The 12,650-nt window shown below is 38.0% G+C and overlaps 1 protein-coding gene across 5 annotated transcripts in view; it reads right to left on the reverse strand.

The window, feature by feature from the left end:
• ECPAS (Ecm29 proteasome adaptor and scaffold) overlaps nucleotides 1–12,650 on the reverse strand; it is a 114,707-nt gene that overhangs the window by 20,548 nt on the left and 81,509 nt on the right. For all 5 annotated transcript variants that reach the window (XM_069476676.1, XM_069476674.1, XM_069476673.1 and 2 more), the window contains 10 exons: nucleotides 10,441–10,586; nucleotides 9,948–10,002; nucleotides 9,065–9,179; nucleotides 8,349–8,417; nucleotides 6,892–7,009; nucleotides 6,421–6,588; nucleotides 4,208–4,287; nucleotides 3,491–3,596; nucleotides 2,502–2,549; nucleotides 1,549–1,670 (listed from right to left, as the gene is read on the reverse strand). In XM_069476676.1, coding sequence (XP_069332777.1) covers nucleotides 1,549–1,670; nucleotides 2,502–2,549; nucleotides 3,491–3,596; nucleotides 4,208–4,287; nucleotides 6,421–6,588; nucleotides 6,892–7,009; nucleotides 8,349–8,417; nucleotides 9,065–9,179; nucleotides 9,948–10,002; nucleotides 10,441–10,586 — 1,027 coding nt within the window. The remainder of the gene's footprint in view (nucleotides 1–1,548; nucleotides 1,671–2,501; nucleotides 2,550–3,490; nucleotides 3,597–4,207; nucleotides 4,288–6,420; nucleotides 6,589–6,891; nucleotides 7,010–8,348; nucleotides 8,418–9,064; nucleotides 9,180–9,947; nucleotides 10,003–10,440; nucleotides 10,587–12,650) is intronic.

Raw genomic sequence — 12,650 nt, forward strand, 5'->3', positions numbered from 1 at the left:
AGGGTGGCCACAAACCTTCAAATTATAAAAATGCACCAACTGCAAAGCACAATAAAGTATGCCTAAATGGAGCTGAAAAATTCTTATCACCTCGTGACATCATAGCCACTGTAACATCATAGCACAATGCATTACCTTTTCTACATTGAGATATGTTCAGATACACAAATACTTACCATTGTGTTACAACTGCCTACAGTATTCAGTACAGAAACATGCTGTACAGGTTTGTAGCCCAGGAGCAACAAGCTAGACCATATAGGTCTGTGTAAGTACCATCTATGATGTTCACACAGTGACATCATCTAACACATTTCTAAGAACATATCCCTGTCATTAAGTGACACATGACTGTATTTGGAAGCATAACCCATAACTACATTCCACTATGTATCTCTAAGAGACAAAGACTCATATCATAATACTATTTTCACACTTTAAAAAAATATTTTTAATATCCAAATTTCCTGTATTGTTTCACAAATTTCTTAAAGAGCTGGTTTGTTTGAATCGGAACCCAGAGTTCACCCATACATTACAGTTTACTACATTTCTTAAATCTTTAACAGTCCCCATCCTTCTCTTTTATTTATTTGTCCTTATTGATTGGACTCCAGTCATGTCATTTAACATGTTCCTCTGTCCCCCGTATAGATCTGAGGCTAGATCAAGTTCAGCTTCAATTTTTCTAAAAAAACAAGAATCCTCCATAAGCAGTGCTGCACGTGTCCTAGTCCATCACATCAGGATGCACGTGACGTCTGGCTGTCTTTCTGTGCGTGAACCATGGCTTCAGGTTTGGGTGGTGTGAACTGTTACAAAGTTCCCACCAGCCATTCACCAGTGGATTGAGGGGTAACGAATGACCACTACTTAGATTATTTTACTGAGGAGAACAAAACAGTGATATCCTTATCATACCACGTCTTTGCATTTGTTAGGTGAGTCCTTCTAAAAAGAATCTTCCCTCCTCAACTACCTAGTTGCCATGAAATGCTGTTAATATTATTACTTTGTTCTAGTTTTAAGAGTGAAATAAAAATTGAACAAATAAAGTTCCTAGATAGCATTCTAGTTTAAAAACAAAAAAGCACACAAACTAGAATTTGTGGGTTTTGATTTTAACTTAAAAGAGCCACACATATCTAAAAGTAAACACATATTTTTTGAATATTTCATTGTTGCAGTTGGTATCTTATCTTAAATACAGTAATCTGTGAAACAGTATTACTAAGTGTTATAACCAGCAAGCAAGCTCCTAAGGACCTGTGGCATAAGAAAATGTGCTTGCTGGAAGAAGCCGCCGATGACAATAGAGTAACACAATGTACTCACAATGCTGGGCAAAATCAAGGTCCCATGAGGATGTTTCTGCAAAAACATTCTGACTCACAACTTTTTACAGATGACCTAAGGTCACCTCAATGGATTCTCCTCAACCTCTTTCTCTATATTTTCAAGAATCCAACCTTGAAAGAAACACAATTTCTCCTGAATGGCTAGGAACTGAGAAAATTCAATACATTCATTTCATCAACTGATCCACACCTGAGGGCTCGAACTTCCGTCACAGGACTCATCATTCCTTTGTCCAGAAGGCAAGGCAGAAGGACAGCGATGGTTCTCTGGCCAGCTGCTCCTTTGGCAGGGTCACACATTTTCACACAAACCTCACATACAAAGAGCATGGACATTAGTGAAACTGACCTCCCATCCAACAAAGCACTCATCTGACAAAAGACTTTCTACTTCACGTATCCATAGAAAAGAGTAAGTGAACCTACTTCCTGTGACACTATAGGGAGAGAGAGAGGAAGGAGATCTGGGATTAAGTCCTAGGTCTGCCAATAACTAAACAGAAAATTTGGAGTAAAAATGCATTTTACTCTCCAAGCTTTGGTCTTCTAATTTTTGAAACGTGGAACAAAACAGTTGAAGATGAAATGTGAAAACGTATAAGCACTTTAAAGAAGGTTTAAAATATCATCATCACTGTCATCAATAATTTGGGGTTGCAGCACAATATAGTGGTCGAGAACAATCTGGAATGAGAAACATCTAGATTTAAAACCTAGTTTTACTACTTACTAACAATGTGACCTATGGCAAGGTTTGTGCCACCAAAATGTAAAAGTCCTTGATACATCACAAAATCAAGTTCAACTGTGAGACTATTTAATTTTGAAAAGCTTGCCAACCTCACAGACAGGAAAGGCAGATTTATACAGAAACATAGCAATAGTAAGAGAAAAGGCAGATGTTGCTTGATCTAAGTGAATAATGTGCTCCTCAGGGTCAAGTGAATGTTTCATGTTAAGTTCACCATTTAAAGAGACAAGAGGTATACTCTGTTCAAGACACTAGCATTCCAGTGTTATAGCACCCACTTTCTCATTCATTGCAAAAGTAGTGAACCATATGACAAAAAATAAATCATTATTGTCATGCTCACATAGAATCCAGCCCCACTCCAGCCCCCAATGAAAAACAGGAGTTTTCACCTTGCTCAGAGTTTTCAGAGCTAGTTCTGCTGCTTTTCGTACAGATTCCTAGAAATGAGGAAAGTGTGACACCATACAAGTTAGAAGAGTTTCATTATCATGTACCCTACAATTTGTAATTTAACTGCCTCAGACCCTACATAGAATAGTGAAAAATCAACACTTAATGTCAACTTGAAAAAAAAAATGTCTCATTAGGTTCTTTGCCCATCAAGGAACATGTTACAATGCCATATTATTAATTTTTAAACATTGGGTGTGACTTATTTGACCTTACAAAAATTTGGCTATTTAGTTTCAAACAGCTTGCCAACCTCATAGACATGAAAGGTAGATTTACACATAACCATAGCAATAATAAGAGAAAAGACAGATGTTACTTGATCTGAGTAATGTGCTCTTCAGGGTCAAGTGAACGTTTTAATGTTAAGTTCATAATTTAAAGAGTCCAGAGGTACATTAAGTATAACACTTCAGAAACTAAATGTATTATAAAAGCAAATATATAAAGATGGGAGGATTATGAAAGGCTTAAAAATCTCTAGTGGATAAAGCAAAAAGAAAGGCACAAGTGATGTGCCTAATATAATGGTAAGATATCAAAATACCTATAATTTAGATTGCCCAGGAAAAATTCAGAAGAATTGGTCACACTTTTGGGGAATGACTAATTCAATTTATGAAACTGATTAGAGGAGAAATACTATGTATTTTTTCAAAACTGTTACTTGTCATTAATCCTATAGCATCATGAGATTGCTACTGAAAGAAAGACAGGCTGTGGCCATTTTCTTTTTTCTAATTCAATTCAATTTAGATCTAAGGATACTCAACCACCCCGCACCCTCACAGACACGTTAAGACTGAAACTTTGAGGGGAAACTCTTAAAATAGTCTGGATATGGAATTTTGACATATATAACATACATATTTTAACAATTCCAGTTTAAGTTATTCTACAAATAAATACAGATTTATTTCTATAATACCTTGATATCATCCTGCACTCTAAAAAGTGTTTCCCAAATTTCTGGAAGTTTATCAATGATGTCATCCAGTGGTCTTCCTCTCAATAAATCATTCAAAGCTAAACAGCTGAAAATAAACAATTTGGTTTCAAATGATCAAGAAAGCTCAATATTTTACTAAGAAGCATTTACAGCAAACAAGAATATAGATTCCACCTACAATTCTAGTCCTAATCTCTCTCCCCCACCCTAAGACAGTAATGACTGTTCTCTTGGTGCCTCAAATATACCATATACACATGGCATTTACGACCATCAAATGTTTGCTTCTCACAACTATAATACAATCCCTTTGAGATGATACATCATATTTTACTCAACAGTGTACTCCCAGGGCCTAGCACATTGCCAAGCACATATTACGAATGGATTAAATATAATTTGTATACATAAATAAATGCTACACTACAAAGTCATAACAGTATGTAAATATATCTTGGTGTCAACCAATTTAACAAGTAATCTTCAGCTTCTTTTATTTCATACTTATATAAACTAAGACAATTTAGGAAAACCATTGACCAGAGTTTAAATAATGAAAAATAACTGTCTAACTTAGGCAACTAGGAATATGCTTTTTAGCAGTTTTATTCCTTCTGTACAAAGTATAAAACTTGCAAATTTGAAGGAAAACAATTCAATTTGATTTGATTAGTCTTATATCCCCAAAAATGGTACCTGGATTCTCGTACTCGCCACATATTGCTTGTAAGGTTCTTCACCAAATCTTCAAGAATTTCCTTCAAATATTTATCCACCTAATGAAAGCAATAGGATAAAGTTAAAAATGCAAAATCGATCAATACTCAAATTATTCACCTCTTAACCACAATGACCATGTTTCTGAATTTAACAATGTAAGTGTCTCTCCTAGGCTTCTCAGCCCACAAATCTCTCCCCACTTTGGTTGCCATAAGTTGCCAGAACGATCATTCTAAAATGCACACTTGATACTCTTATTTTCCCCAGTGCTTGAGAATAAAGCCCAATCACCTGTGCATCACACAAAGCCTGCTGTGACTCATCTGCCCCAAAGGTATCATGTTCGGTCTTACCTACATTCCTTGGCACATACAATTAATACCTCCATCTATGACACCCTTCCATGTCTACTTGGTTGGCTGTCCCTCAGGATTCAAATTAGCCATTCCTTTCTCAAAGAAGACTGGCCCAGGTACCCTGTGTTCCCATAGCACCTTCAGACGATGCATCATGCCAGACTGTACAGTAACTGCGCTGCTCCACTACACCAGAGACCTCGAAGGCAGGGACTGGGTCACTCATCTTTGTATCCCCAAGCCGTGCATAGTGTCTGGTCCATGATTGTTCAGAATGAACGATGAGTTTTAACTCTTAAGCCTCTGTTCTGTTTTGATAAACACTTACCAACTTAGTAAATAACAACAAACTGATGGTAGACTCAGTTTTTATACTGACCAAGAGACCCTCAGAACTTACGGCTTTTCTACTTTCACTGTTATAGATAGGAGAGGCTTTATTATTCTCACTTATATGCAAGAAAATCAAGACAGAGAGGTAAATAACAAACTGATGTCTTCCTAAGTCTGCTTCGCTAAGCATCTTCCATAGGTGATCTCATCCACACCTGTGGTTCACAGAAATGACACTCACATCTTGACAGCCTTAGGCCTGTGTCCTGAACTCAGATCTACAAAGCCCACTGGCCTATTAAGTCTTCGCTGACCCAGAAGTACCACATATCCTCCCCCAGAGCAAATAGAATGCACTGAGCCTTCAAAGCTGAACCCTCAAATACCAACCGCCATAAATAGGAACACACTCAACCTAGTACCAGACAGAAGGGGGATGAAAGGGCCACATCATGTGCAGGAACTTGTGAGAATTTATGGACTTTATTTAAAGTGAACTGTGAAACCATGGAAGGATTTAAACCCAAAATGGCACAATCTAATTTGCATTTTTAAAAAATCACTTTTGCGGCTATGCAGATAATTAAATGATGGAAGCCAAAGAGAAGAAGAGAAAGATGATGATGACCTGCTCATCAGGAAAGAATAAAGGAAGAAGAGAGTCCACTCATGAAATACTTTGGAAGCAAAATCAACAGAATGTGCTACTGAATTCAATTGGGGGTAATACTGAGATGGAGACAAAAATCAAAGATGACAACAAGCTTTCTGGCTTGGGTAAAACGATAAAGATCACATGAGGAGAACAGAAGGAGATGCTTGTTCTTTAAGTTCTGTTCTGGATACCTTAAGTTTATGTTATCTTGAAACAACATCCAAGTGAAGATGTCAAGCAGGCAGTTATGTATGCAAGTCTGGAGCCCAAGTCACATCTGGACCAGAAGTGTAAGACTGGCAACTATCACAATAAAGATGACATTCATATGCCCTGGAACTGCTACAGAGACAGCTGAGAGAGCAAAAGGTACTCAGAGGCAAGCCCTGAGATATCTTAATATCTGCAAGTGGAACATGGCATGATGAACAGCCAAATGATAGGGAACCAAGAGAGAAAACAATACGGTAACTGCCTGCTTCCTTATCTGTCTCCCTAACAAAGTGAATTCCTTGGAGGTGGGACTATGACCCACTGTTCATTGCATCAATAGCACCTATCAGCATTTAGTATTCCATTTGTGTGAATGTGCTATCATTTCCTTAACCACCCACCCTATGTCCATTCAGACTGTTTCCACTTTGGAGATTTCCATAAATGTTACCATGGCATCTTTACTACTATGAAAGATGGTAGAAGGAAGAAAGCATGGAATAAAAAGAGTTATTTGTTTACACAAATAAGTACACAATGTAAAAAGGAAGGTGAGCACTGGATTTAAATCCTGTGCATGACCTTAGACAAGCTACAGCATTTTCCTAACACACGAGTTCACAGATACTTGCCGTGGATTTATCAGTGACCAATGCATTCCAAATACTTGTCATGGCCTGTCGAATGCCAAGGTTGGGATCAAACTGATAACGATAAAGTCGAGGAACTAGCTGAGGCAGAAAAGGAGCCAGCTGTTCTCCAGCTCTGGTAGCAATTACATTAAAACCAAAAGCAGCACCCTAAAGATAACAACAAGAAGATGAAGTGACTCACATGCATCTGCTGTAGTAAAATATTAACCGACTAAATATGAGAGAATCATAAAATTCTACCCCCCAAACTTGTCCCTAACGACAGACTGATTTATTGGGTGTCCCGGCTTTACGGATCAATAATAGTTGCTATGTGGTGGCTTGTTTCTCTCTAATCAGGCACAGACTTTGACAAAATGCATTGTGTATCATTTGCCACTGTCTGCCAATGCAGTATATTTGGTTTGCAAGGAAGCAAAAAATAAAAACTGTCCAGTGACAGTGACTTACCTTCCTAGAGTTCCACATTGCATGATGGTTAGCTAAATTCATAAATTTATACACCAGATCTGGCTGACTAAGATCACTTGCCAAAGAACAAAGCTCCTTGTAAGTAGAAAGGCCCTGGCTTGGAAACAAAGAAAAAAAAAAAAAGGATGCAATAATATATTTCTCTATCTCCAGCCTAATAAAAATTACATCATCAATATTACTAGGACATTTTAAATTACATTTTCACTCAATTTCTAATACTGAGTTATCTCGTCACCAGAAAGGCAGAAAACCAGGTTGAGAAGAATACTAAAAGTCATCTAATTCAATTACCGACAATTCCTAAGCCCCTTTACACTGCTACTGGTAAACAACCTAAATGCAGCTGCAATTCCCACGCAGTAGAGCCCTCACCACCCTGGAAGGCAATTCAATAATTCTTCACTGTGCACAAATCTCTCATAATCACAAAAAAGCCATCTGAAGACATCTGTCTTCCCTGAGTCTTTTCTAGGCTAGACCACCCTAATTCTGATAACTTCTTTGAGTCCTGTTAACTTTCCTCTGAACAAATAATATTTGCTCAAATAGCATTTTGTGCTACTCTGTGACAAATGAGAACTTTGTTAAAAACTCAAGAGTGTACAAGAAGAGTCAGTGGAATGAAAACTTTGATGTGGAATCAGTGAGCTATGGGAGAAGGTCAAGGACAGAACAAACTATAGACAACACTGAAGCAGGGCTCTGCCAGACACCACTGCACCACCAACCCGATGATTCTTAGAGGAAATGCAACGATGTAACCACAATGGAATAATGATAAAATAAAGCTCAAGGAATTAATTTAAAATGCTAAATGAGTGGACTCTAAGATGCAGAGTTGCTCCTACCAAAAAACTAGGGGTAGGTGCCAAGCTATGCTTCCAGGTACCCCCCAAGACTCAGCTGTCTGCAAGCTGACAGCTCTTAGCTTAGTCAGTCTCCCACAACTGTCCTCAGAGCCCAGGGTCATAGCCTCTCATGCAGCAGCCACCACCAACAGCTAGTCACTGAGGGGGGTCGTGGGGGGGGACACATAAAGGCCCAGGCTCCATGCTCAAAGCAAGACAAAACTCAGGGGCCATCCCCCGCCAGCTCAGAGTTCCTTGGGAGGTCAGGATCCACTAAAGTGTTGGCAGCAGTTCTGCCCCTCCCTTAGTCACTGGCCCTACCCTGCTTCCCACTTCCCACAAGGGTGATCCAGAGGCACTCCTCAATAAATTTCCAGCATACAAATCTCCATCCCAGAGTTTGTTTCCCAGGAAACTCAATCTAAGACTTTTTTCAAATCTAAGCCTTTTTCCATAGAAGTTTTCTTCTGCCAATATACAACATTTCCTAAGACTTCATGACTGCTCTATTTACCAGGCTTAAAAAACACACACACACACTTAAAGATGTTTACAGTATCTGATCGATGGATTTGGCATACTTACCCATCTGGTGTTTTGCCAAGGGTTCCCCCTTGAAATACCACTGTCTCTCCAGAAACTTCATGTTTAACTCTAAGCCAAAAAAACAAGAATTTAAATTAGCCTCAAAATTTTCATATCAGCATTCAACTAATGGATGCAATTCATTTGCAAACTGATAAAACTGAACTCCCTATCAATGCCTACTGTGCAACTATTCCTTTCCATCAGGCTGGGAATTTTATAAAGTGAGATCTAGAATGAACAAATTAATAGATGTAAAAGACATCCCATATAAAGTTACACTGAATTAAACGTCACACATTAAAAACCATCCTTCCTACAAGGAAGGCAACATAAAGCAGCAAACAACCAATTATAAGAATGATTTCCCCTCACATACTTTTCACAGATTAGACTAGGATATGCAAGCTTCTTCTCCACATCTTAATTTTCATTAAGCCAACAGTATTTATGGTATATTTCTAATCCAATGCATTAATTGTCCTGGGACCATTCAACTTTCAAAGTGTGACCTATTGGCATCTTTCTAAGTTAACTGTATACACTGGGATAATAAACTCCTATCCACAGCACAACAATCACTGACTTGCAATTTTAAAAAGGCATAATAAATAGAAAAACAGAAAGCTAAATTTTCCTTCTTCCATAGCATATTCTCAGTATATGCTTATACTTGCCCTAGATGTTCAAATCTAAAATTTTCAAGTTCACTATACCTTTTGCCAGTCATAAGTGTTTCAACAAGTGTAGAAACCAATTCTTGTTGATCTTGTTCATTGCCCAGTTCATAAACCAACCCAAGGCCTTTTGAGGCAACGTCTTGGCTAAGCTCTACAAAAAAACGCAAAATTATAATACTTTAATGAAAATTTGTCTTCTGGCTAGCAATTCAAAATTTTTTAAAAGTTGTGTTAACATTAACCTAAAATGATACATCAAAGATATAAAAACAGAATCAATCTGCTTATTTTGTTAGAAACATACTAAATCATCTCAGTGAACACGACACCATACAAGTCACTGTAAATGAGAACTACATTCACAGAAGAGCCAATTCACAAACCAAGACAACACTGATGGATCTATACAGTATCCCTGAATGGTGCAGTGACAGAATACCCATGGACTGTAAGTCATACACAGAGATAAAACAGCCTCGCAGGATTTCAATACACCCACACCTAATTTTTCAAAAATGAAAAGTCAATATGAGACAAGTTAGGAAACAAAGCTACTATTTCAATGTCTAACATATATACATCCACTGTCTCCTAGCTTAAATCGGAGAGGAAAAGTAATCAGACATAGAAGAAAGCTATTCCTTAGCAGAGATATTAAAGAAGGCCTCAGCTCCATTTTAAATACAAAGGTGAAGAACATGTTCTAATTTATAAATAAGAATTCAGTTTCCTGTACCCCAACCAGAAATGGTTTGTTTTTTAGCCACTAACATAATGATTACCCTTAACATTAATAAACAAGGTTTAATTTTTTTAATCACATAGCTCAAAGAGTTTTATTTTCACTAATCTAGACTTTTTGACATTTAAAATACAAGTTTAATAAAGTTTAGAAATCAAATATTTGTCAACAACGTACCATCATTTTCTGACAGAACTGAAACAAACGCACTTTGAATTTCTTTTAGATGAGACTGAAAGAAGAAAAGAGGCATTAGAACACTGAAACTCTCCCTCTTTGGAAAAGAATCTCGCTCTCAGGGTGTCAGACTCTTAAAGTCTTATGATTCAAGGCAGTCACAAATGGTGTTGTGCTCTTAGCTTTACAAGTGGTCCAAATTACCTGAAGCTTTACAAGTGGTCCAAATTACACTAACAGGCACGCTTAACGCATGCAAGCTGACCTGTGCCCCAGTCTGAGCCTCCTCATCCTTAGCAATTCTGACTTTATACCTTCAAGTTTGGAATCATCTTACAGCCAACAGATATCAAGCCATCAACCTTCACCCCTTCATGTTCAAAATATCTGCTATCAGTTAATGACTCTCACCTTCACATGCTTTCCTACCTACCTTTCACTTATAAAAAGTCTGGTTTCCAACAGAGCTGATCACATACATAGCATGGCTTACCTTCACTTCTTTGTGGGTACTTAGCTTCCTCACAAGGGAAAGGAGCCAGATGCAGGCTGCTTGCCTCACGTGTGGGTTGGGGCTGACGATATGTTTATTTAAAATCACATCCAACACCCATGGAACCACATCATTCACTTTGGCTCCTGGGGAAAAGCAAAGAAAAATAAGAAACAATAAAAATAACTCAATATAGTTTCCTGAAAAGATTAAATTTAAATCACCGTTGACTCAATACAACAATCCTATAACATGCCAAAATCCCAATGACTAAGGTTCTTAAATAAGTTGCTGCAGGAATCAATAATGATTCATTATAGAACCCGGTAAAAGCTAAATAACCTGTCAAAGGTACTCAGGTAACTTTAGTTCCCCAGAATGAAAAATCATCCCCAATGTCTCTAGTCTCTGCAATTTTTCTTTCTCTACTAGATCCTTATCATCTTCCATCTAAAAACTAACAAACAAACCTCTTTTGACTTCACTTTCTTCAGCTACCATAGTTTTTCTCCTTTCCTTTATTACTTCGGTTTCTCATGGTCAACGCTACTGCCATCCTTGGCTGGATAACTGTCTGCTGCGTAGAGCTGTCCTGTACCCTGCAGGGCTGTCTGGCAGCACCCATCGCCTCCACCCACTGGAGACCAGCAGCACCCACTCTCCCCAGTGTCCAGACATTACCAAATGTCCCCTGTGGGGCAAAAATCTCACTCCTCCAGTCAAGAAGCACGGCTTTACATTAAAACCCTTCCAAATAGTTGTCTATACTCATGGTCAAACTTTTAAGTTTTCTTGAGCCCACTCCAAATCAGCCTTTTAACTTTTCTTCTCCACAAAAATTACTCATAAAAGTCAACAATTACCTTCCTGTCGCTAAATCCAACTATCATTTCTCAACCCTCATCTTAATTGACCTGTTAGCAGGATATGACACAGCTGACTTCCCCACACCTGTCACCCCTTCTCAGCTCCTCACTAACTAACCCCATCACTCGAGTTCTCAGAATCAGGCAGAACCCCTTCTTTTATTTTCTCCTAACCACAACTCTAGCTGCCTGAAGTTCTACTATCTGGGCGACTACAATTACCAAATTAACAAGCCCTTATTAGATTCCCACACTGTGCCAGGCGTTACATGCTAGAGATATGAAGATGCCTAAGATCCAGGCCCTAATTGGCTATAACAAATTAGAACAAACAAGAACATCCAAAAAGTTGAGTAGCACTCAGATGAGAATGACATATAGAACACATACGATCAAAATTCAGGTCAAACATTCATCAATATTTTGCTTTCCTTTCCCTAAACAGACAAAAACAGGAGAACCTCACCATTTAATGGACAATTTGAGATTCTTTTGAATGAGTAAAACCACACAGGACCCAGTCTTCCAAGACTCTGAGGCAACATAGAGAAGTCCAGAAGTATAAAGACTGGCATAGATACCTCTCTATTAACCTTTATTTGCATAAGTCACTATGTAAAAACCCACAGACTCAGAAACATGCCTCCCATAGAAAATCCACTCCTCTGTGTGAGAGCCCTCACTCCATCCAGCCTCTATTATCACCTCTCACATGAACCTGACAGTTTCTACTGCAGGTTTGGTTGTCTTCTTGTTAACAATACCCTGCGCCTTGAGTATCTTCTTCCTTCTATGCACATTTCTCCTTGCCTTGCTTCATAGGTGTTCAAAGAAAAGCCTCAAAGAATTGACTCTAATTCAGCTTCCATCAATCCACAGTTCTCCTAATTAGAGTGCAAGCAAAAGTGTGTTTTTCTATTTCCTTTAAATCCCTTTATGGTGGCTAATTAAATATGTGAACACATCACTGCAGAATGAAATGTTAACTATAACACTAATTGCAATAACTAAATTCATGTATTCATGATGGAATACAATTCACAATGGAATCGTTACCACGAGAACACTAATTTCTTAATTCCTCAACTGGGAAGATACAATATAAAAACTTGGAGATTTTTCCTTTTGTTTTAAAGATTTTTTAAAATTCTGGTTTAAATACTGAAATATATTTTCAATTCCAAATTCAAATCAAAGCACAACATATTTGAAATCATAATATCTGTAACATATAGTCAGAAACCACATGCGCCTTGAACTATGTAGTCCTAAAAGCCAGTGCATCTGAACACTGGCAGAAGGCACTGAAGCTTAATTACGTACTTAAGGATTAGGGGACACACA

The sequence above is a fragment of the Eulemur rufifrons genome, chromosome 7, assembly GCF_041146395.1.
Source record: "Eulemur rufifrons isolate Redbay chromosome 7, OSU_ERuf_1, whole genome shotgun sequence".
Taxonomy (NCBI): domain Eukaryota; kingdom Metazoa; phylum Chordata; class Mammalia; order Primates; family Lemuridae; genus Eulemur; species Eulemur rufifrons.